Source organism: Phyllobates terribilis, unplaced genomic scaffold (assembly GCF_046119375.1).
Source record: "Phyllobates terribilis strain yellow unplaced genomic scaffold, ASM4611937v1 Scaffold_489__1_contigs__length_1346288, whole genome shotgun sequence".
In the NCBI taxonomy this organism is placed as follows: Eukaryota; Metazoa; Chordata; class Amphibia; order Anura; family Dendrobatidae; genus Phyllobates; species Phyllobates terribilis.
The window spans coordinates 880,790-903,348 of NW_027363249.1; the positions used below are offsets into that span (position 1 = coordinate 880,790).

At 46.5% G+C, this 22,559-nt stretch overlaps 1 protein-coding gene across 1 annotated transcript; it reads right to left on the reverse strand.

Moving 5' to 3' along the window:
* Positions 1 to 39: 39 nt before the first annotated feature.
* LOC141230052 (uncharacterized) lies at positions 40 to 13,394 on the reverse strand. Its single transcript, XM_073667545.1, has 8 exons — positions 13,303 to 13,394; positions 8,732 to 8,828; positions 7,815 to 7,954; positions 7,581 to 7,685; positions 7,374 to 7,497; positions 7,197 to 7,294; positions 6,948 to 7,038; positions 40 to 2,774 (listed from the first exon to the last, which is right to left on the reverse strand). The coding sequence occupies exons 3-8, from the start codon at positions 7,890 to 7,892 to the stop codon at positions 1,666 to 1,668; spliced, it is 1,605 nt and encodes a 534-aa protein (XP_073523646.1). The 5' UTR covers positions 7,893 to 7,954; positions 8,732 to 8,828; positions 13,303 to 13,394; the 3' UTR covers positions 40 to 1,665.
* Positions 13,395 to 22,559: the final 9,165 nt, after the last annotated feature.

Sequence of the window (22,559 nt, forward strand, 5' to 3'; positions counted from 1 at the left end):
TTTAAATTGTTCCAGAAAATGAAGTAATTCTCCCAGAAAATTATTGCAGTTACATGTTTTGTTATACACGTTTATTTCCTTTGTGTGTATTGGAACAACACAAGAAAACAGAGAAAAAAAAGGCAAATTTAACATAATTTCACACAAAACCACATAAAATAGGTCGGGCAAATGATTGACACCTTGCCAAAATTGTGGGTAAACAACTTTGTTTCAAGCATGTGAAGCTTGTTCAAACGTGATTGTGGCAAGTAACAGGTGTGGGCAATATGAAAATCACAACTAAAACCAGATAAAAAAGGGAGAAGTTGATTCAATCTTTGCATTGTGTACATATGTGTGGCACACTAAGCATGGAGAAAACAGAAAAAGGAGAACTGTCTGAGGACTTGAGAACCAAAATTGTTGAAAAATATCAATAATTTCAAGGTTATAAGTCCATCTTTAGAGATCCGGATGTTCCGCTGTCCAAGGTGCGCAACATAATCAATAAATTTACAACACATACAGTCAAATATGGTGGCGCTTCAAAGATGTTTTTGGGTTGTTTTGCTGCCTTTGGTCAGGTACCTTGACTGTGTGCAAGGAATCATGAAATCTGAAGATTAGCAAAGGATTTTGGGGCACAATGTAGTGCCTAGTGTCAGAAAGCTGAGTTTGCATCCTAGGTCATGGGTCTTCCAGCATGACAATGACCCCAAACATACTTCAAGAAGCACCCAGAAAATGGATGGAAACAAAGTGCTGGACAGTTCTGACCAGCAATGAATCCGGATCTAAATCCCATTGAACACCTGTGGAGAGATCTTAAAATTGCTGCTTGGAGAAAAACATTAAAATTTGAAAGTTCTCAGTGGTTGATACAATCTTTTCAGTTAGCCATTAGTCAGTAAGCTTTCGAGACTACTCAGGTCTCTTCATCAGATATAGTATAATACAAAATCTGAAGAGTCACATATTTATACACAACAGGGCACAGGAATAATGCAATAGATAAGACAAGTGACGTGAAGCAGAACTATCAGTATGGGAGAGGGAGAAGCAGTTGTGGCCGTAAAAATGTTTGGCCACAAGTAGATCTATTCTTTTTTTTTCTTTTATTGTGTGGCGATGAGAATTCATCATTTTTTTAAGTTTTTGCCCTGTCTCCCCTACATACAGACCCCCAGTTGGACATTTGGTACATATAATTAAGTTCATTGTGATGCAGCTGAAAGTACCTGGGATCTTGTGGTCCTGATGTGAGTTGGGAACCTTTATCTTGTCCGTGGTCATTATAAAAGGACAGGTTTACATTTACAGTTGGTGAGGATAAATTTTGTAAGTTTCACCACAAAGGTGAAACTATCCTCCCGGTCAGTTTGCTTTCCCTCCCAGTACCTTTTAATTCTAACAAGGTTAGGTTTCGGGGAGATTATACTTGTTCCTTTTATTTTTGGTTCTCCTTAGCTTGCCTTCTTTGCCCTATATGAATGTGTTTTTGTTTCTCATTCAGCTTTTTTGTATTTTACTTCATACTTTCCTTTCCCCTTGTTAAGAGTGTGTTGCAGCCTCCCCTCTGGTTCCTCTGGGGGTATGAGAAACTCCTCAATGACTTATTAGGTAGTTAGGTGTGCGGTGGTGTTTTTAGTTGTGCAGCTAGGGCCTTTCTAGTCTCTACAGAGACTAGTTGGGTGTAGTTGCGACATTCTCCCCTGTGTGGGTTCTCTGGTGCTTATCAAGATCCGATTTCTGGTTAAAACATTTCCCACATTCTGAACATGAAAAAGGCTTCTTCCCAATATGAGTTTTGTGATGTTTGGTAAGAGTTGATTTCTCTGTAAAACATTTCCCACATTCTGAACAGGAAAAAGGCTTCTTCCCTATGTGAGTTTTGTGATGTTTGGTAAGAGTTGATTTCTCTGTAAAACATTTTCCACAATCTGAACATGAAAAAGGCTTCTCCCCTGTGTGAGTTCTGTAGTGAATAATAAGATTCCATTTATTTTTAAAATATTTCCCACATTCTGAACAGGAAAAAGGCTTCTTCCCTATGTGAGTTTTGTGATGTTTGGTAAGAGTTGATTTCTCTGTAAAACATTTTCCACAATCTGAACATGAAAACGGCTTCTCCCCTGTGTGAATTCTCTGATGTTTGATAAGATTTGATTTCGTTGCAAAAGATTTTCCACATTCTGAACAGGAAAATGGCTTCTCCCCTGTGTGAATTCTCTGATGTTTGATAAGATTTGATTTCTCTGTAAAACATTTCCAACATTCTGAACAGGAAAATGGCTTCTCTCCTGTGTGAGTTCTCTGATGTGTGATAAGAATTGATTTCTCTGTAAAACGTTTCCCACATTCTGAACAGGAAAATGGCTTCTCTCCTGTGTGAGTTCTCTGGTGCCTAACAAGATCTGATTTCTGATTAAAACATCTCCCACACTTTGAACAAGAAAATTTATTCTTCACTGTGTGAATTTTTTGAGGTTTAAGAAAAGACTTTTTGAGAGGAAAACTATTTCCATATTCTGAATGTGAAAATGGCTTCTTTGCTTTAGGAGCAATTTGTTTTTTAATGCTTATTTTGTGACTTTGATTTTCCTTAGTAGTCGGTAATGAATCAGAAGACAGGACCTGTTTCAAAGGATCAGATGACAGATCTTGGCTGTGAAGCGATGATGGTAAATCTGGAGAAATGGCATTCACTTCAATTGTATCCTGTTGGATCTGAAAATTATCTGATTTGAAAATTGAAGATGTCAGCTGTCCCTCTGATCTCCTGGTACAGACATCTGCCAAGAATAAGAACAATTATTATTTTTAATAAAAAATCCTTGAATTTTATATGTTTTAACATTTCTACTTAAATTGTCCGTAAAAAGGCAAGTTATATAAAAAAAAATTCACTTATTCACCAGAACAATGACTGTCTAATAGAAAACCTCATAGGATGGACCAGTAGAGCGTAGTGTTCAACTGTTTTTTCATTCTGCCTCCCAAATATGGAATAAAAAGACACAAAATGATGTTATGTAGGCGAAAATAATACCAATAAAAACTTCTACTCATCTCACAAAAAACAAGTCCCCACTCAGATCCATCATCTGTCAATGGAAAAACAGAAGTTTCCACATTATTAGTGGCTCAAAGGCTTTTGAAAAGCAACATGGCTTCCATAAACCAATCTAGCAATATCAGCTCTTCCAAAGTCAGATATCCTTCTCGCTTCTGAGCTTCGCAGTAGTTTATGTGCCTAAATCTCATTTAGCATCCATGTATTTGGTATTACTATAATGAGAAGAACCCACTTAATTTACGGTGTGTGTCTCCTGGAGCACAATCTGGGCACTATGTGTTGGGTAATAAAATGGCATATTTGCAATTTTCACTCTCCAACATCCACTGCGTGCTAATTTCTGGAGAGTGACTGTGGAGTCAAAATAGTCACTACTCCTATAGATTATTTCACTGAGGGTTATAATTTCCAAAATGGAGTCACTTTATGGGGATTTCTACAGCTCTGGTTTTCTGCCATTTTGTTACATTAGGGCTTCTGCAAAAGGTGTGTCCCATCTCCTCTGGGTGGTCTACTTCTCCTCCTGCTCCGACTTGTGTGACTTGTCTGCTTTTGTCACCAGGCGCCGCCTTATTCATTCTGCAGGTGGCGCTGATGATGGAAGAGACGTCAGAACCAGAAGCTCTGGGCGGCGCAGGCACTGTCCAGCCACTAAGATTAGGGTGCCTGGGACCTGTAGTACCATCCAGTCTGGCAGTATGTGTGTGTGTGTTGTCCAGCTGGAGTAATCTGCTCCCTGCTTCAGCCATTTGGAAAGCACCGCACCCTACTAAAGCTGGAAGCATATTGCCGGAAGCTGCCAGATACAGCCTTGTTCTCCTCTGGTTCAGTCCTCTGTGCTCAGCTCCCAGCTTGTGTATTTGTTTCCTGTTGTGACCCCGGCCCGTTTACTGTCTACTCTTGTGTCTTCTGAGTTCGTATTTTCTCTGAGTTTGCAGGTAACACAGTGACCCAAGCCTAGGGATCTCTGTGTTAGTCCAGATCCATGTAGAGGGGTTAAAGGATGATGAGCAAAGTAATTTGTGTTTATGACGTAAATTTAAGAAGTAATTTATGTCCTCCCTCTGTCTAAAACTGAATCTGTCAAAAACTGAACTACTCGTATTTCCTCCCTCCACTAACCTACCTGTGCCCGATATTGCCATTTCCGTTTGTGGCTCAACCATTACTCCCCAGCAACAAGCCCGCTGTCTTGGGGTCATTTTTGACTCAGATCTTTCCTTCACTCCTCACATCAAATCACTCGCTTGTGTCATCTACACCTCAAAAACATCTCAAGAATCAGGACTTTGCTCACCTTTAACTCGGCAAAAACTCTTACTGTAGCTCTTATTCATTCTCGTCTGCACTACTGCAACTCTCTACTTATCGGGCTCCCTCTTACTAAACTCTCCCCTCTCCAATCCGTCCTTAACGCAGCAGCCAGGATCATATTCCTCGCCAACCGCTACACCGATGCCTCTTCCCTGTGCCAGTCATTGCATTGGTTACCCATCCAATATAGAGTTCAATTTAAACTTACCACGCTTACCCACAAAGCGCTCCATGCTTCAGTACCCCCCTACATCTCCTCCCTTGTCTCAGTCTACCACCCTACACGTGGCCTCCGTTCTGCCAGTGACTTAAAACTAAAATCCTCCATAATCCGAACTTCCCACTCCCGTCTCCAAGATTTCTCGCGTGCTGCGACAATTCTTTGGAATGCACTACCCAGGACAGTTCGATTAATTCCCAATACCCACAGTTTCAAGTGGACCCTAAAAACCCATTTCTTTAGACTGGCGTATCGACTCCACACACTATCTGTCCATCCCAGTTGTCCATCCCAGTTTTCCCCCATATTAAAATCTTCTTCAAGTTAAGGTTCATACCAACCATGCACATAATAGCCTCGGTCAGGACTGCACACATACTGGCAGACGACCAGTCCATGTATTATTTATCCTATTTAGTATATCAAGGCTGCATTATACAATATATGTACATTCTACCTTTTGTGTCTCCCCCATTTCCTCATAGACTGTAAGCTTGCGAGCAGGGCCCTCACTCCTTTCGATATGAGATATGCTTATTCTGTATTGTCTGAATAAGTCCCCCCTAAAATTTGTAAAGTGCTGCGGAATATGTTGGCGCTATAAAAATAAAAAAAAATATTATTATTATTAATTTGTGCAATCTGTAAATGGGTTAGATAAGACAAGCCTGTTCGTGGTGGCCATCTTTTGAGCTTCCAGGTGACCATGAACAGTGCCCCCAATACATTGTGTCTGCTAACTATTCCAGCAAGATCTGCATTCAAATAGCTAAATGTCGCTCCTTCCCTTCTTAACCTGCCATGTGCCCAGACAGTAGTGTACAACCGTATATAGGGTATTGTCAGATTCAAAAGAAGTTGGAATATTATTTGTAACGTACATTTGTTTCCTATTATCCTTTGTGAAGAATTCCAAAGTTATCACCACATAAAGTGATTTGAAAAATGGGGCCTGATTAGAAACACAAAACTGACTGTGGGAAGGGGTTAAATCAGAGGATTACAAAGTCAAAAACTGTGATTATACACAATAAAACATCTACTGAAATGATCAAACTAAACAGTCTCCATCAGAGAAAAATGAGTAACTAGTGGTGAAACCTCCCTGGGGTAATTGGAGTATGGGGCTCGATGGCTCTTGGGAATCTAAACTATCGTAAGGGCCAATATTTTCTGTCAGATGAGAAGACATATTAGACATTTAAAGTGAACTTTTTTATAATACTGCAGAGCTGAGGGGTCTTAAATTTAGATTTCGGGCATTTGGAAGAGATAATGGAGATCTTTTTGAAAGACTACCAGGGAGTTACAGAGTCACATAAGTGAGGCCGGCCGATCCCACCACAATCAAACTATCATAGAGAGTGAACTTGTGAAAAAAGAAAGAATATAAAAACATGTTACATCCCCAACAACAATGTATGTATGAGGGGAGAAATCCAACACTAAACCGGAGTCACACTCATATATGGTAGACCATTGGAGCTACTATGAGTTCTGACCAGAACAGTAGAGAAAGTATTAGTGCCCCCATTTCAGGAGAGATTGTGCAGTAATCTGAATTCCTGAGGATTGAAAACATAATGGAATTCATGACGTGGAGTGAATCCATGAAACCAGGGCTGGAGCCAACACATCTCCTGCAGGCGTGAATAAATGTATATTACAGCCATCAGCCACGCACAGCTTAGAGATATATCATGGCACAGTGTAAATTTTGTGTACGTTATCGCGATCCTATTTGAAGTTAGTTGGTTTGAAAAGAAATTGAACAGTCAGGATAAAGGGAAACTCGGCTGTTATTGTACAGAAATTCACACTTGGCCCTCACTGCACATTTAATGTTGTCGATAATAAAAGTGAAGTTTGGCCAGAAAGACTGGACCTGGTCTTGTAGGTACCATATGAGCACATTCAGCAGCACAGAAGGTAGAGAAGGTAGATTTATCCAATAAGATATCAGGGATCTAGGAACCCAACACCATCATTACCCTCCGCTTTCTCTTACAGGCCCATCATAATATTTTTCTTCAACTGATTTTCTCATTTGTCAGCACATTCTACATACGCTGTCATTTGGCTTTGTAGTTTACAGATCTGGGCAGGTAATGGACAGTGTCTTATAATCCCAGGGGGAGGTGGATCCTCCAGGTTGTAAGTTCTATAGAAAAGGGCTCTCACAATTTCCCAAAGTAATCTGAACATTTTCAGATGGAGGAGAATGTTGTGGTCTAGAGGCAAAATGGTGATCACACAATTGTGATACAGCTGGACTACATCACCGATAAAGCAGCCACAGACAGGGACTGAGAAGAATCTGTGACGACTTCTCTGTATTTAGTGGTTCCTACTCACCTGGGTAGTCATATGTAAGAATCTCCTCTTTACACCGCTCATCACCCCTCACATATGTCTCTGTAGTATTAATATGGGTCAGATCTTCACCCTGAAACAAATATTGTAAAAGTCACAGACAGATGGAGAAGTCTCATTACACAAGTATAAAATATATAATACTGGTGGATAAAAAAAGACTGAGTACAAGACCTTCACAGCAGTCTACATATCATAGGGGAGATCTCATGACACCTTCTCTCCATCTACCTGATGATCCTGAGGAACACTGGGATCTTCTTGTTTACAGTTCTGTGGAAGAAGAGGACGGGGACATCTCTCTGGTGTTGTCCTCTTACTGGATAGATCTGGAGGAAACACATACAAGGACTGAATTCATTCTTTACATACAATTATAGGCCGTGTGTGTTCAGTCCTGTCTATTACCTGGTGATGTGAGGGGCTGGGGAACCTCTATCATGATGTCCTTGTACACATCTTTGTGTCCTTCTAAATACTCCCACTCCTCCATGGAAAAATAGAGGGCGACATTCTGACACCTTATAGGAACCTGACACATACAATGATACCGTCATCCCCCCGATCCCTCCATAGCGTTACTGTATAATGTCCCAGCATTCCCAGCAGTGTCACCTCTCCAGTCAGCAGCTCAATCATCTTGTATGTGAGTTCTAGGATCTTCTGGTCATTGATGTCCTCATGTATCAGGGGGTGAGGTGGAGGCCTCGTGATTAATCTCTGGTTATGGAGAGACACATTAATAAATCTCACTACAGACATTTCCAGAGTCCTCACCTCTCCAGTTCTGTCCATCTGTTATTCCCATAGATAAGAATGATGTACTGGGACGTCATCAGAATCTCTCACCTCTCCAGTAAGCCGGAAGAGGATCTCTAGGGTGAGGTGTAATAACCTCTCTGCCATCTTGTCTCTGTCCATATCCATCTTTGATAGGGAAATCAGGAAAATTCTCTTATATAGAAGATCTTCACTGAGAGGATCCGACACTGTAGAGAGAAGAAGATGAGCCGATGTAACATCATAAAAATCATGTGTAATAATACATCTATTGGAGATAATAAGGGAAACATATAAGGAGATTTATTATTTTACAGAATTTCATTTTTTTCCCTTTACATCTAGTAATAAAACCTATATATTTTAGGCCACAGACAACAAGCAGTTTCTTCCTCGGAGTCTGTAGCTGAATACGCTTCTCATAGACTCATCTTCCATAAAGCGAATTCTCATCTAATTTTCTGACACTAGAATTGACATTGAGAATAACCTCGGCACTCAATGGTTCTTATAGAAAAATTTTTTTTTAATGCAGTCCAAAAACAAAAGTAAACGTTTCGGTCGATCTGACCTTAATCAAGAACTATTGGAAATAGCACAAAGAACAAAACAATAAATAAAAGAATAATAATAAATAATAAAATAAAAAAGCATATACAAATGGATCATTGTGCAATAACATGATAATATCTCTTGTTTAACCTGAACAATAAACATGCTGTCAAACAGTGCATAATATTTCGTCAAACCCCATTAATGCAGATACAACATCACAGTATAGAGCAAGTATATATACAAATTGAAGAGAGGTGACACCTCCTAGACTGCTGGATGGTATTCAAAGGTAGGAATTCAAAAGTGTGGAGATATGGTGACACTGGCTGCTTGGGTCTGCAGAAAAGAGCAGAGAGTGGCAGACTCAGAGTTATCAGCTGAGAGGGACTGTGGAGGCAGAGATAGACAGAATAGAGCTGGAGGTAGCATACCTGTGACCCAGAGTTACTGGTTATAAAGCGGTGCTGCAAATAGTGGCTTAGAGGAACGCGGTGTCCACCGCTAGTTCCTGGTGCTGTGCGCGTTGTCCTGCAAAAAGCAAACATGGCATCTAAGAAGGCGTGACAGAGTTAGGCTGAATGCCCTTCCTCCCCAAGTACTCGATAGTATGGGGCTGCCTAGTTCCTACAATACTGAAATGCCTAATAATGGTGTCTGGGCCTGCAATGTACGAAAGTCTATTAGGCCAGGCCATAGGTAGCGTCCAATAAGTTACCTTTTAACGCCCCATAAACATTAGACTAAAGTTGCATGGAAGCACTGATTTTGGGGGTTTTGGTTGACTATATAATGTATTTGGGGGCCTCCCGACAGTACCAGTCAGTCATACAAACCACAGGAAAGCTGGAATATTTGTGTGTATGGGGGAGTCTGGAGAGATAGCCGTCTGCCAAATGACCGATCAGCCAACACTTATCTCATGTGTATGGGGACGTTACTATTGCACAGGTAGTGATAATACACAGCACTACAGTAGTACAGTGCATCACCGGAGCGATCAGAGGCTTCCAATGTTCTACCAGCGACTCTACTTTGGATTGTGTTTACTTATTTCATTTTCAAATGTGTTGGAAATACTGGTTATTGTTATGGTTATGTGGTCATGTTTGACCTACTACTTGTTGCACAACTAGTACCCGGTGTTTGTATTTGTATTTCCTTTTCAAAACTTAATAAAGATAAATTGGTAAAAGGATAATCAAGTCACATTGCGTTTGATATTTTTTTCTTGAAAAAAAACTAGGTGAAAGTTTTCCGCCTAGTGTAGAAGCCTTTTTGGATACAAAACTCAAACAAAATATGCAAAAGAATTTACAAAGTCTGGAGGATGCTATCTCAGACATCAAAAAAACTAAGTTTGAAAGAGATATCAAAGACTACGAGTCAAATTCAATTTACACATGGAAATGAAACAAACCAAGAGCTACTGTTCAGAAATACAAGTCACACAATAAATTCAAAGGAAATAGCGGAGAGCGGAGGTCAGCTTCACAAATCCTAATGTATCCATGGGTTCCTCTAATTATAATTCTCTGAGGACTTATCTGATGCATCAGTGGCATCAACTAAAGACAGAACAAAAATAAATTCTCAAGTATTCCCCACAATCCAGCACAAAACACTGGAGACGGGCGGGCAGAAAGTACAAATGTGCCCGGACATGTGCGTTCCATGCCGAAGTGCATCACAGTCTCCTATCTGCGAATGCGCATGTCCGGAAGCATGCGTTCCACGCCGGAGCGTATAATGGTTTTGGATTGCATTCCACCAATATAGAAAAATCCTATCTCTGAGATCAGCGTCATGGGAGACTAAAAACAAGTATTGCACATCCTCCCATCATGCAATAGGCATGTAGATCTACTTTATCACTACATAAAATATGGGATGATGGCCCACAGTATATTCCTAAATGGTCAAATTTGACCCCTATTGCATAGAGATACACAAGGATCACCACACTTCTTAATTATGAAATAGTAGATGTAGGATATAACTGATCAGAAATAATTCTGATATAGAAGCTCAGATATATCGATGAAGCACAACAATATGTGAACCCCATTCACAGGGAACTGAGTAGCAATGGGTAGAGTATACAATCCAAAAATGTAATCCAGAATGGGGCTGTATTCATACAAAACAGGCCCAGGAAATTTGCTCATTGAGTCCCTTAGGGGCTCGTGAATCCTAAAAATCCCATCACTTTCCTTTTTGAGGATACATCTATTGTGATCACCACCTCTCACATTGGGTTTAACCACCTCAATGATGCAAAAGGAGATGTCTCCGGTTCCACCTCGATGTACACTGTTCATGTGTCTCGCTAATGGGGTGTCCGGACCATGGCATATATCACCAAAATTCCCCCCCCACACACACTCCTCCTAGACACCCTCTTGGTCTTGCCTACATAATCTAGGGGACAGGTGCATGTGGCCATATATACAAGTCCTGAGGTTTTACAGTTGGAATAATCCCACTGGAAAAAAGATTTTAATCGTGGAGGAACTCGAGAAAGATTTACATGGTCTCATCCAACTAAATGTACAACTTTCTCCACATCTAAAGAAACCGCAGACTCTTGTATCTAGCCAAGTCCCCTTCGGTGCAGGTTTTTTGTAGAAACTATGCACTAAATGGTCCCTAATGGACTGACCCTTTCTGAAAGTTATTGTGGGAGTAGATCACACAGCAACCTCAGGGCCGGGTCAGCCACAAGTATATCCCAGTGTTTTCTGAGGATATTAAAGATATGGTCACTCTGATTGTCATAAGTTCCTATTACTCGTGTTATCCCATCTTTTTCTTGGTCTCTTGGTTAGGTATGGAGGAGTGTCTGTCTCTCCCATTTTTTTTGCAAACGATGATGCGGAATCCAAAATGTACCATGAGTACCCTTTTTCCCTGAATCTGGTGTTCAGGTCTATGGCCTGTATATTAAAATCTGTGACATTATGGCAGTACCTTCTCAACCATAAAAATTGGCTCCTGGGTATTCCTCTTTTTATGGGGATGAGGTGGTTGATATCCCACTTCAATAGTATAATAGTGCTTGAAGGTTTATGGTAGTTGAGAGTCCCTAGGGTTCCATCCCAATCTTTCTTGATTAGTACATCCAGGAAAGGCAACTGGTAATAATTAAATTCAGATGTAAATCTAAGGCCCACTCTATTGATGTTGAGTTCCCTGACAAATTCAAAAGATTTTTGACTTGTCCCTGACCAGATGATAAAAATGTAGTCAATATATTTGTACCATACCCCAATATATGGATGCCATCACTTATGATCATCCCTGAATATTGTGGTTTCCTCCCACCAGCCCAGGAATAGGTTAGCATACGAGGGGGCACAGCGGCTCCCCATTGCAGTACCCCTGAGCTGGTGGAAGTACTTCCGGTCAAAAAGAAAGAAGTTATGAGTAATAGCGAATTTTAGAAGATCGTCCATGAAATCATTATGTCTGCTACACTCTACTGATCTCGATTTCAAGAAATGTCTTACTCCTCTGATACCATCCTCATGCGGTATATTACTGTACAAAGCCTCGAAATCTAGGTAAAGGAAAAATCATTTTCCAAAGGGATTATTCCAACTGTAAAACCTCAGGTGGCGCTGTGGGAACATTATACTGTGTGGGGGGCATCATACATACTGCATAAGGGGCATAATGGGGGCATTATACTGTGTGTGGGCATCATATATCCTGCATAAGGGGCATAATGGGAGCATTACACTGTGTGGGGGCATAATACATACTGCATAAGGGGCATAATGGGGGCATTACACTGTGTGGGGGCATCATACATCCTGCATAAGGGGCATAATGGGGACATTACACTGTGGGGACATCATACATCCTGCATAAGGGGCATAATGGGGGCATTACACTGTGGGGGGCATCATACATCCTGCATAAGGGGCATAATGGGGGCATTACACTGTGGGGCATCATACCTCCTGCATAAGGGGCATAATGGGGGCATTACACTGTGTGGGGCATCGTACATACTGTATAAGGGGCATAATGGGGGCATTACACTGTGTGGGGCATCATACATACTCACTAAGGGGCATAATGGGGGCATTACACTGTGGGGGCATCATACATCCTGCATAAGGGGCATAATGGGGGCATTACACTGTGGGGGGCATCGTACATACTGTATAAGGGGCATAATGGGGGCATTACACTGTGTGGGGCATCGTACATACTGTATAAGGGGCATAATGGGGGCATTACACTGTGTGGGGCATCATACATACTCACTAAGGGGCATAATGGGGGCATTACACTGTGGGGGCATCATACATCCTGCATAAGGGGCATAATGGGGGCATTACACTGTGGGGGGCATCATACATACTGTATAAGGGGCATAATGGGGGCATTACACTGTGGGGGGCATCATACATACCGCATAAGGGGCATAATGGGGGCATTACACTGTGTGGGGGCATCATACATCCTGCATAAGGGGCATAATGGGGGCATTACACTGTGTGGGGGCATCATACATACTGCATAAGGGGCATAATGGGGGCATTACACTGTGTGGGGGGCATCATACATCCAGCATAAGGGGCATAATGGGGGCATTACACTGTGTGGGGGCATCATACATACTGCATAAGGGGCATAATGGGGGCATTACACTGTGTGGGGGCATCATACATACTGCATAAGGGGCATAATGGGGGCATTACACTGTGTGGGGGCATCATACATCCTGCATAAGGGGCATAATGGGGGCATCATACATCCTGCATAAGGGGCATAATGGGGGCATTACACTGTGGGGCCAGTAAAGGGGTCCTGTACTATGAGAATAATACGTTTCCTCCCTTCCTGTCTCCATAGTTGGGTCGTATGTATCTATTACAGGAAACAGAACAAAAACCTTATGATTCTTATAAAGGGGCAACACAAGACCCCAAAAGAGTCTCCGTGCTGAAGGGGTTAATGCCCCCTGCGCCCAGTAATGGGGGTCTCCACATACCTCCACCTGCAGAGCCGCCACCACCACATATATGGCTGCTCTGTGCGCACAGGAGCTGTGATGAGGTCACAGGAGGGGAGGAGTCAGGGGTCACATGATCAGGGGCCTCAGTGGATGCAGGACTCTGCTGTGCTGGTTGTCATGGTGCTGGATGAGCTGAAGTTTATGTGTGGGGTCAGGAGGGGTTTACAGTGTGGATGTAGCAGAGCCGCGTGTGTACGAGGCGTACGGAGCAGAGCCGCGTGTGTACGAGGCGTACGGAGCAGAGCCGCGTGTGTACGAGGTGTACGGAGCGGAGCCGTGTGTACGAGGTGTACGGAGCAGAGCCGTGTGTGTACGAGGCGTACGGAGCAGAGCCGCGCGTGTACGAGGTGTACGGAGCGGAGCCGTGTGTACGAGGTGTACGGAGCAGAGCCGTGTGTGTACGAGGCGTACGGAGCAGAGCCGCGCGTGTACGAGGTGTACGGAGCGGAGCCGCGTGTGTACGAGGTGTACGGAGCAGAGCCGCGTGTGTACGAGGTGTACGGAGCAGAGCCGCGTGTGTACGAGGTGTACGGAGCGGAGCCGCGTGTGTACGAGGTGTACGGAGCGGAGCCGTGTGTACGAGGTGTACGGAGCAGAGCCGCGTGTGTACGAGGTGTACGGAGCGGAGCCGTGTGTACGAGGCGTACGGAGCAGAGCCGCGTGTGTACGAGGCGTACGGAGCAGAGCCGCGTGTGTACGAGGTGTACGGAGCGGAGCCGTGTGTGTACGAGGTGTACGGAGCAGAGCCGCGTGTGGACGAGGTGTACGGAGCGGAGCCACGTGTGTACGAGGTGTACGGAGCGGAGCCGCGCGTGTACGAGGTGTACGGAGCAGAGCCGTGCGTGTACGAGGTGTACGGAGCGGAGCCGCGCTTGTACGAGGTGTACGGAGCGGAGCCGCGTGTGTACGAGGTGTACGGAGCGGAGCCGCGTGTGTACGAGGTGTACGGAGCGGAGCCGCGTGTGTACGAGGTGTACGGAGCGGAGCCGCGTGTGTACGAGGTGTACGGAGCGGAGCCGCGTGTGTACGAGGCGTACGGAGCGGAGCCGCGTGTGTACGAGGCGTACGGAGCGGAGCCGCGTGTGTACGAGGCATACGGAGCGGAGCCGCGTGTGTACGAGGCGTACGGAGCGGAGCCGCCTGTGTACGAGACGTACGGAGCGGAGCCGCGCGTGTATGAGGTGTACGGAGCGGAGCCGCGCGTGTACGAGGTGTACTGCATCCTTTCGTTGATGAGGGTTTTTTCACTCGCCTGCCTCCCATTATTTTTCCCTCTGCCATTGACCAACATAATTTCAAGCCTGAAGAATCGCGCGTGTACGAGGTGTCCAGAGCGGAGCCGCGTGTGTACGAGGTGTCCGGAGCGGAGCCGCGTGTGTACGAGCTGTACGGAGCGGAGCCGCGTGTGTACGGGGTGTACGGAGCGGAGCTGTGTATCTTTCTCAGTCCTCACTTGTGGGAGCCAATAGCAATGCCCCCAAGGTGTGAAGAACATACAACCTCCTAAAGTGACCCCATTTCAGACACTGTACCCACCATGGAAGTCATCTGAGGGTGTAATGGGCAGGGCCGGTGTCAGCACCCGGCGCACCCAGGCAAGTGCCAGGGCCCTGAGCAGGTGGGGGGGGCCCACTCGCCGTTGGGCACCCAGCTGCGCTATGGGACCCGTGAGCGGAGGAGAGCGGTGCCAGCACCCGCCCCCGTCCTTGATCAGGGCCCCGGCATCCGGCACATTACTTACCGCTCCCCGTGCCTCCGCAGCAGTTCCGGTCTCTTCTGCGGCTGCTGCACTGTGACGTCTCAAGTCAGAGGGTGCGGTGACGTCTTTACACCGCGCTCTCTCCTGAGCCGTCACAGCGCAGAGTGGGAAGACGCTGAGGAGTCTGGAGCAGCGGCAGCAGGTAAGGAGAAGTGAGGTGAGTATTTGATTTTTTTTTTATTGTATGGAGGCATGGGGCATTATATGGTGGGGTGGGGAGAGGGGGGGTGTGACATCCTGACATCCTGCATGGGGCATTATGAGGGAGGTGTGTGTGACATCCTGTATGGGGCATTGTAAGGGAGGGGGGTGTGACATCCTGACATCCTGCATGGGGCATTATAAGGGAGGGGGTGTGTGACATCCTGCATGGGTCATTATAAGGGGGGGGTGACATCCTATATGGGGCATTATAAGGGGGTGGGGTGACATCCTGTATGGGGCATTATAAGGGAGGCGGGGTGTGACATCCTGCATGGGGCATTATAAGGGAGGAGGGGTGTGACATCCTGCATGGGGCATTATAAGGGGGGGTGACATTCTACATGGGGCATTATGTGGGGGGAACAGCCTGCATGGGGCATTATGTGGGGGGAACAGCCTGTGTGGGGAATTATGTGGGGGGAACAGCCTGTGTCGGACATTATGTGGGGGGAACAGCCTGCGTGAGGCATTATGTGGGGGGAACAGCCTGCATGGAGCATTATGTGGAGGGAACAGCCTGCATGAGGCAGTATGTCGGGGCGCAGCCTGCATGGAACGTTATATGGGGGCCAGTATTCTGTATGGAGCATTATATGGGGGCCAGTATCCTGTATGGAGCGTTATATGGGGGCCAGTATCCTGTATGGAGCGTTATATGGGAGCCAGTATTCTGTATGGAGCATTATATGGGGGCCAGTATCCTGTATGCAGCGTTATATGGGGGCCAGTATCCTGTATGGAGCGTTATATGGGGGCCAGTATACTGTGTGGAGCGATTCCCCGGTTTCTGAGCTATTGTAGAATTTACAATAGATATCGCTCATGTAATGTAGTAAGTGAAATCCTTGGCCTTGTACTATATATATATATTTCTCTGAGGTATCTGTGCATCATGAATCGTGGTATGTGTTAAAGGGGCCACTGAGACTTTTTCGCCCGGGGCTCACAAAAACCTGGGCTGGCCCTGGTAATGGGCGTTCTTATCCCACAGGTGTCTCACTGATTTCTTTACCACTCATTTGTGTGTAAATAATATTACATTTGCTCAGAGCCGCAGCGAGGGGTTCAGCCAGGGGCGGACACACCGCCGATGCAGCCGCACCCGGGCCCAGAGGTGGAGGGGGGCCCATGCAGGAAGGGGCGTACTGCTCAGGCAGTAGACCACGCAGCTGCTTTTGGGCCCCTCAGTCAAGGGGCCCGATTCTGCTTAACCCCGTCCACTCCCACCCATAATGATTTTTGATACCCAGGGCAGAGTGCGAGCATTGAAAAAGGGGACGCGTCATGCAGGAGAGAGGCCGCTGGCCAATGGACGATTCTCCATCAGACTGATGAGAGCGCTCATTGACTGCTGTCTGTCCTCCTGCAGGGTCTTACAGTGGGTCTTCTGTCTCCTGCTGTTCCCTTCCCAGCAGCATTTCCTCAAAGAGTAGAGGGTGGGGGAGGAGAGTCCACAGCATCCGACAGCACGTAGGGGCAGGAAGCTGAAATCAGTCCTGTCTGCTGTGTCCTCTCCTCCACAGTGCGTTCTGCAGCCCTTTTCAGAAGACCCCAATATCATAAAAGATTAGTATATGAGTGTATGTACATGTGTGCAGGGCTGCCACCAGGAAATTCAGGCCCCATACTGGCAAAATTTTCGGGCCCCCTGAGACTCCACCCAGGCTCCACCCCAGCTCCGCCTTCACTCCTCGAACCTTCATCAGTCACACCGTTCACTCTTGGAAAAACTCCACTTCTGCACCACATCCTTAGTAATCACACATTAAGGTTATGTGCTCACAGTCAGGAGCCGCCTGCGGCCCCAAAGCTGCGGGATAGCCGCGTGGCTTCTGCCCTCATTTTATGCAAAAGAGTAGCGCGATTTTTTTTTTTGTACATGCGGACTTTCCACATAAAGGTAAAGTCTGTGGAGAAAGTCCACATGTGAACCCGCAAGTCAAATTGACATGCTGCTGGTCTGAAAGATGTGCCGCATGTCAATTTCCGCGGGTAATCTGCAGGTGCACAGAATTGCAGAGTGGATATGGAATTTCTAGAAATCCATGCACTATGCTGTAACATCTGGCCGCTGTAGGTTTGATGCTGGATACGCACGCAGTGTCAAACCCGCAGTGGCTCTTGACTGTGTGCACAAAACCTAAAAATTCCCATAGAACACCAGATCACATACATAGCCAGCAGCTTTTGTTTTGGCCAAAAGAGTTTGTAAGCCAACACCATGACAAGGTGGGCTTTTCTGGCTGGACCCTGCTCTACTCTAGCCTATTAAACATTTCTGGAAATATCCTGTACTCTTTTTAGGTATATTTTTATTTATTTTTCTTTAAGGGAATGTATCACATACATTTTTTAAAATGACCAATAATAACACATACAAGGGACAAATACTGTCACACTATGGCCGGACCACATAGTGGCCGAATATTACCACATACAAAGAATACCGCCACACCATGACTAGACCACATATTACCACCCCATAGTGACCGAATAATACTACATACAAGGAACAAATACCACCAAACCATGGCCGGACCACATATTACCACAACATAGTGACCGAATAATACCACATACAAGGAACAAATATCGCCACACCATGACTGGAGTACATATTACCACCTCATAGTGACCGAATAATACCACGTACAAGGGAAAAATATCGCCACAACATTACCAGACCACATATTACTACCACATAGTGACCGAATACTACAATCCTGATCATTAATAAAAAAAAAATACTAATATTACCATAAGTGCCATTATACACAGGAGCTCTGTACATAGTATACAGTGTATAGTGTCAATGTACAGGTAATACAGGGATCACCAGTGACATTATACACTGGAGCTCTGTATATAGTGTCAGTGTACAGGTAATACAGAGATCACCAGTGACATTATACACCACAGCTTTGTATATAGTGTCAGTGTACAGGTAATACAGGGATCACCAGTGGCATTATACACCACAGCTCTGTATATAGTGTCAGTGTACAGGTAATACAGTGATCACCAGTGACATTATACACAGGAGCTCAGTATATAGTGTCAGTGTATAGGTAATATAGTGATCACTGGTGACATTATACACAGAAGCTCTGTATATAGTGTCAGTGTACAGGTAATACAGGGATCACCAGTGACATTATACACAGGAGCTCTGTATATAGTGTCAGTATACAGGTAATACAGGGATCACCAGTGACATTATACACAGGAGCTCTGTATATAGTGTCAGTGTACAGGTAATACAGGGATCACCACTGACATTATACACAGGAGCTCTGTATATAGTGTCAGTATAGAGGTAATACAGGGATCACCAGTGACATTATACACCACAGTTCTGTATATAGTGTCAGTGTACAGGTAACACAGTGATCACCAGTGACATTATACACAGGAGCTCTGTATATAGTGTCAGTGTACAGGGATCACCAGTGACATTATACACAGGAGCTCTGTATATAGTGTCAGTGTACAGGTAATACAGGGATCACCAGTGACATTATATACACCAGTGAGGCGTATGGAGCGTAGCCGCGTGTGTACGAGGCGTACGGAGCGTAGCCGCGTGTGTGCGAGGCGTATGGAGCGGAGCCGCGTGTGTGCGAGGTGTACGGAGCGGAGCCGCGTGTGTACAAGGCGTACGGAGCGAAGCCGCGTTTGTACGAAGCATGCGGAGCCGCGTGTGCACGAGGTGTACAGAGCAGAGCCGCGTGTGTACGAGGTGTACGGAGCGGAGCCGCATGCGTACGAGGTGTACGGAGTGGAGCCGCGTGTGTACGAGGCGTACGGAGCCGAGCCGCGCATGTATGAGGTGTACGGAGCGGAGCCGCGCGTGTATGAGGTGTATGGAGCGGAGCCGCGCGTGTACGAGGTGTACGGAGCGGAGCCGCGCGTGTACGAGGTGTACGGAGCGGAGCCGCGCGTGTACGAGGTGTACGGAGCGGAGACGCGCGTGTACGAGGTGTACGGAGCGGAGACGCGCGTGTACGAGGTGTACGGAGCGAAGCCGCGTTTGTACGAGGCATGCGGACCCGCGTGTGTACGAGGTGTACGGAGCAGAGCCGCGTGTGTACGAGGTGTACGGAGCGGAGCCGCATGCGTACGAGGTGTACGGAGTGGAGCCGCGTGTGTACGAGGTGTACGGAGCGGAGCCGCGCATGTACGAGGTGTACGGAGCGGAGCCGCGCGTGTACGAGGTGTACGGAGCGGAACCGCACATGTACGAGGTGTACGGAGCGGAGGCGCGCATGTACGAGGTGTACGGAGCGGAGGCGCGCATGTACGAGGTGTGCGGAGCGGAGACGCGCGTGTGCGAGGTGTACGGAGCGCAGGCGCGCGTGTACGAAGCGGAGTCGCGCGTGTACGAGGAGTACAGAGCGCAGCCGCGCGTGTACGAGGTGTACGGAGCGGAGTCGTGTGTACGAGGTGTACGGAGCGTAGTCGCGAGTGTACGAGGCGTACGGAGCGTAGCCGCGTGTGTACGAGACGTACGGAGCGGAGCCGCGTGTGTACGAGGTGTACGGAGTGGAGCCGCGTGTGTACGAGGTGTACGGAGCGGAGCTGTGTGTACGAGGTGTACAGAGCGGAGCTGTGTGTACGAGGTGTACGGAGCGGAGCCGCGTGTGTACGGAGCGGAGCCGCGTGTGTACGAGGTGTACGGAGCGGAGCCACGTGTGTTCGAGGTGTACGGAGCGGAGCCGCGTGTGTACGGGGTGTACGGAGCGGAGCTGTGTATCTTTGTCAGTCCTCACTGGTGGGAGCCAATAGCAATGCCCCCAAGGTGTGAAGAACATACAACCTCCTAAAGTGACCCCATTTCAGACACTGTACCCACCATGGAAGTCATCTGACGGTGTAATGGGCAGGGCCGGTGTCAGCACCCGGCGCACCCGGGCAAGTGCCGGGGCCCTGAGCAGGCGGGGGGGCCCACTCGCCGTTGGGCACCCAGCTGCGCTATGGGACCCGTGAGCAGAGGAGAGCGGTGCCAGCACCCGCCCCCGTCCTTGATCACGGCCCCGGCATCCGGCACATTACTTATCTCTCCCCGGCTCTCTTCTGCGGCTGCTGCACTGTGACGTCTCAAGTCAGAGGGTGCGGTGACGTCTTTACACCGCGCTCTCTCCTGAGCCGTCACAGCGCAGAGTGGGAAGACGCTGAGTAGTCTGGAGCAGCGGCAGCAGGTAAGGAGAAGTGAGGTGAGTATTTGATTTTTTTTTTATTGTATGGAGGCATGGGGTATTATATGGTGGGGTGGGGAGAGGGGGGGTGTGACATCCTGACATCCTGCATGGGGCATTATGAGGGGGGGTGTGTGACATCCTGTATGGGGCATTGTAAGGGAGGGGGGGTGACATCCTGAAATCCTGCATGGGGCATTATAAGGGAGGGGGTGTGTGACATCCTGCATGGGGCATTATAAGGGGGGGGTGACATCCTATATGGGGCATTATAAGGGGGTGGGGTGACATCCTGTATGGGGCATTATAAGGGAGGGGGGGTGACATCCTGCATGGGGCATTATAAGGGAGGAGGGGTGTGACATCCTGCATGGGGCATTATAAGGGGGGGTGACATCCTACATGGGGCATTATGTGGGGGGAACAGCCTGCATGGGGCATTATGTGGGGGGAACAGCCTGTGTGGGGAATTATGTGGGGGGAACAGCCTGTGTGGGACATTATGTGGGGGAAACAGCCTGCATGAGGCATTATGTGGGGGGAGCAGCCTGCATGGAGCATTATGTGGGGGGAACAGCCTGCATGAGGCATTATGTCGGGGCGCAACCTCCATGGAACGTTATATGGGGGCCAGTATTCTGTATGGAGCGTTATATGGGGGCCAGTATCCTGTATGGAGCAATATATGGGGGCCAGTATTCTATATGGAGCATTATATGGGGGCCAGTATCCTGTATGGAGCGTTATATGGGGGCCAGTATCCTGTATGGAGCGTTATATGGGGGCCAGTATACTGTGTGGAGCGATTTGCCGGTTTCTGAACTATTGTAGAATTTACAATAGATATCGCTCATGTAATGTAAGAAGTGAAATCTTCGGCATTGTACTATATACAGTACAGACCAAAAGTTTGGACACACCTTCTCATTTAAAGATTTTTCTGAATTTTCATGACTATGAAAATTGTACATTCACACTGAAGGCATCAAAACTATGAATTAACACATGTGGAATTATATACTTAACAAAAAAGTGTGAAACAACTGAAAATATGTCTTATATTCTAGGTTCTTCAAAGTAGCCACCTTTTGCTTTGATGACTGCTTTGCACACTCTTGGCATTCTCTTGATGAGCTTCGAGAGGTAGTCACCGGAAATGGTCTTCCAACAATCTTGAAGGAATTCCCAGAGGTGCTTAGCACTTGTTGGCCCTTTTGCCTTCACTCTGCAGTCCAGCTCACCCCAAACCATCTTGATTGGGTTCAAGTCTGGTGACTGTGGAGGCCAGGTCATCTGTCATAGCACCCCATCACTCTCCTTCTTGGTCAAATAGCCCTTACACAGCCTGGAGGTGTGTTTGGGGTCATTGTCCTGTTGAAAAATAAATGATGGTCCAACTAAACGCAAACCGGATGGAATAGCATGCCGCTGCAAGATGCTGTGGTATCCATGCTGGTTCAGTATGCCTTCAATTTTGAATAAATCCCCAACAGTGTCACCAGCAAAGCACCCCCACACCATCACACCTCCTCCTCCATGCTTCACGGTGGGAACCAGGCATGTAGAGTCCTTCTGTTCACCTTTTCTGCGTTGCACAAAGACACAGTGGTTGGAACCAAAGATCTCAAATTTGGACTCATGAGACCAAAGCACAAATTTCCACTGGTCTAATGTCCATTCCTTGTGTTCTTTAGCCCAAACAAGTCTCTTCTGCTTGTTGCCTGTCCTTAGCAGTGGTTTCCTAGAAGCTATTTTACCATGAAGGCCTGCTGCACAAAGTCTCCTCTTAACAGTTGTTGAAGAGATGTGTCTGCTGCTAGAACTCTGTGTGACATTGACCTGGTCTCTAATCTGAGCTGCTGTTAACCTGCGATTTCTGAGGCTGGTGACTCGGATAAACTTATCCTCAGAAGCAGAGGTGACTCTTGGTCTTCCTTTCCTGGGGCGGTCCTCATGTGAGCCAGTTTCTTTGTAGTGCTTGATGGTTTTTGCAACTGCACTTTGGGACACTTTCAAAGTTTGCCCAATTTTTCGCACTGACTGACCTTAATTTCTTAAAGTAATGATGGCCACTC

Excerpts from the sequence above, each read along its gene's own strand:
- LOC141230052 (XM_073667545.1), bottom strand. The coding sequence starts at position 7,892 with ATGGATATGGACAGAGACAAGATGGCAGAGAGGTTATTACACCTCACC. Across the intron at positions 7,498-7,580 it reads TTGAGCTGCTGACTGGAGAG|GTTCCTATAAGGTGTCAGAA; the intron begins GTGACACTGCTG and ends TGTATGTGTCAG. Across the intron at positions 7,039-7,196 it reads GTGTTCCTCAGGATCATCAG|GGTGAAGATCTGACCCATAT; the intron begins GTAGATGGAGAG and ends TATTTGTTTCAG.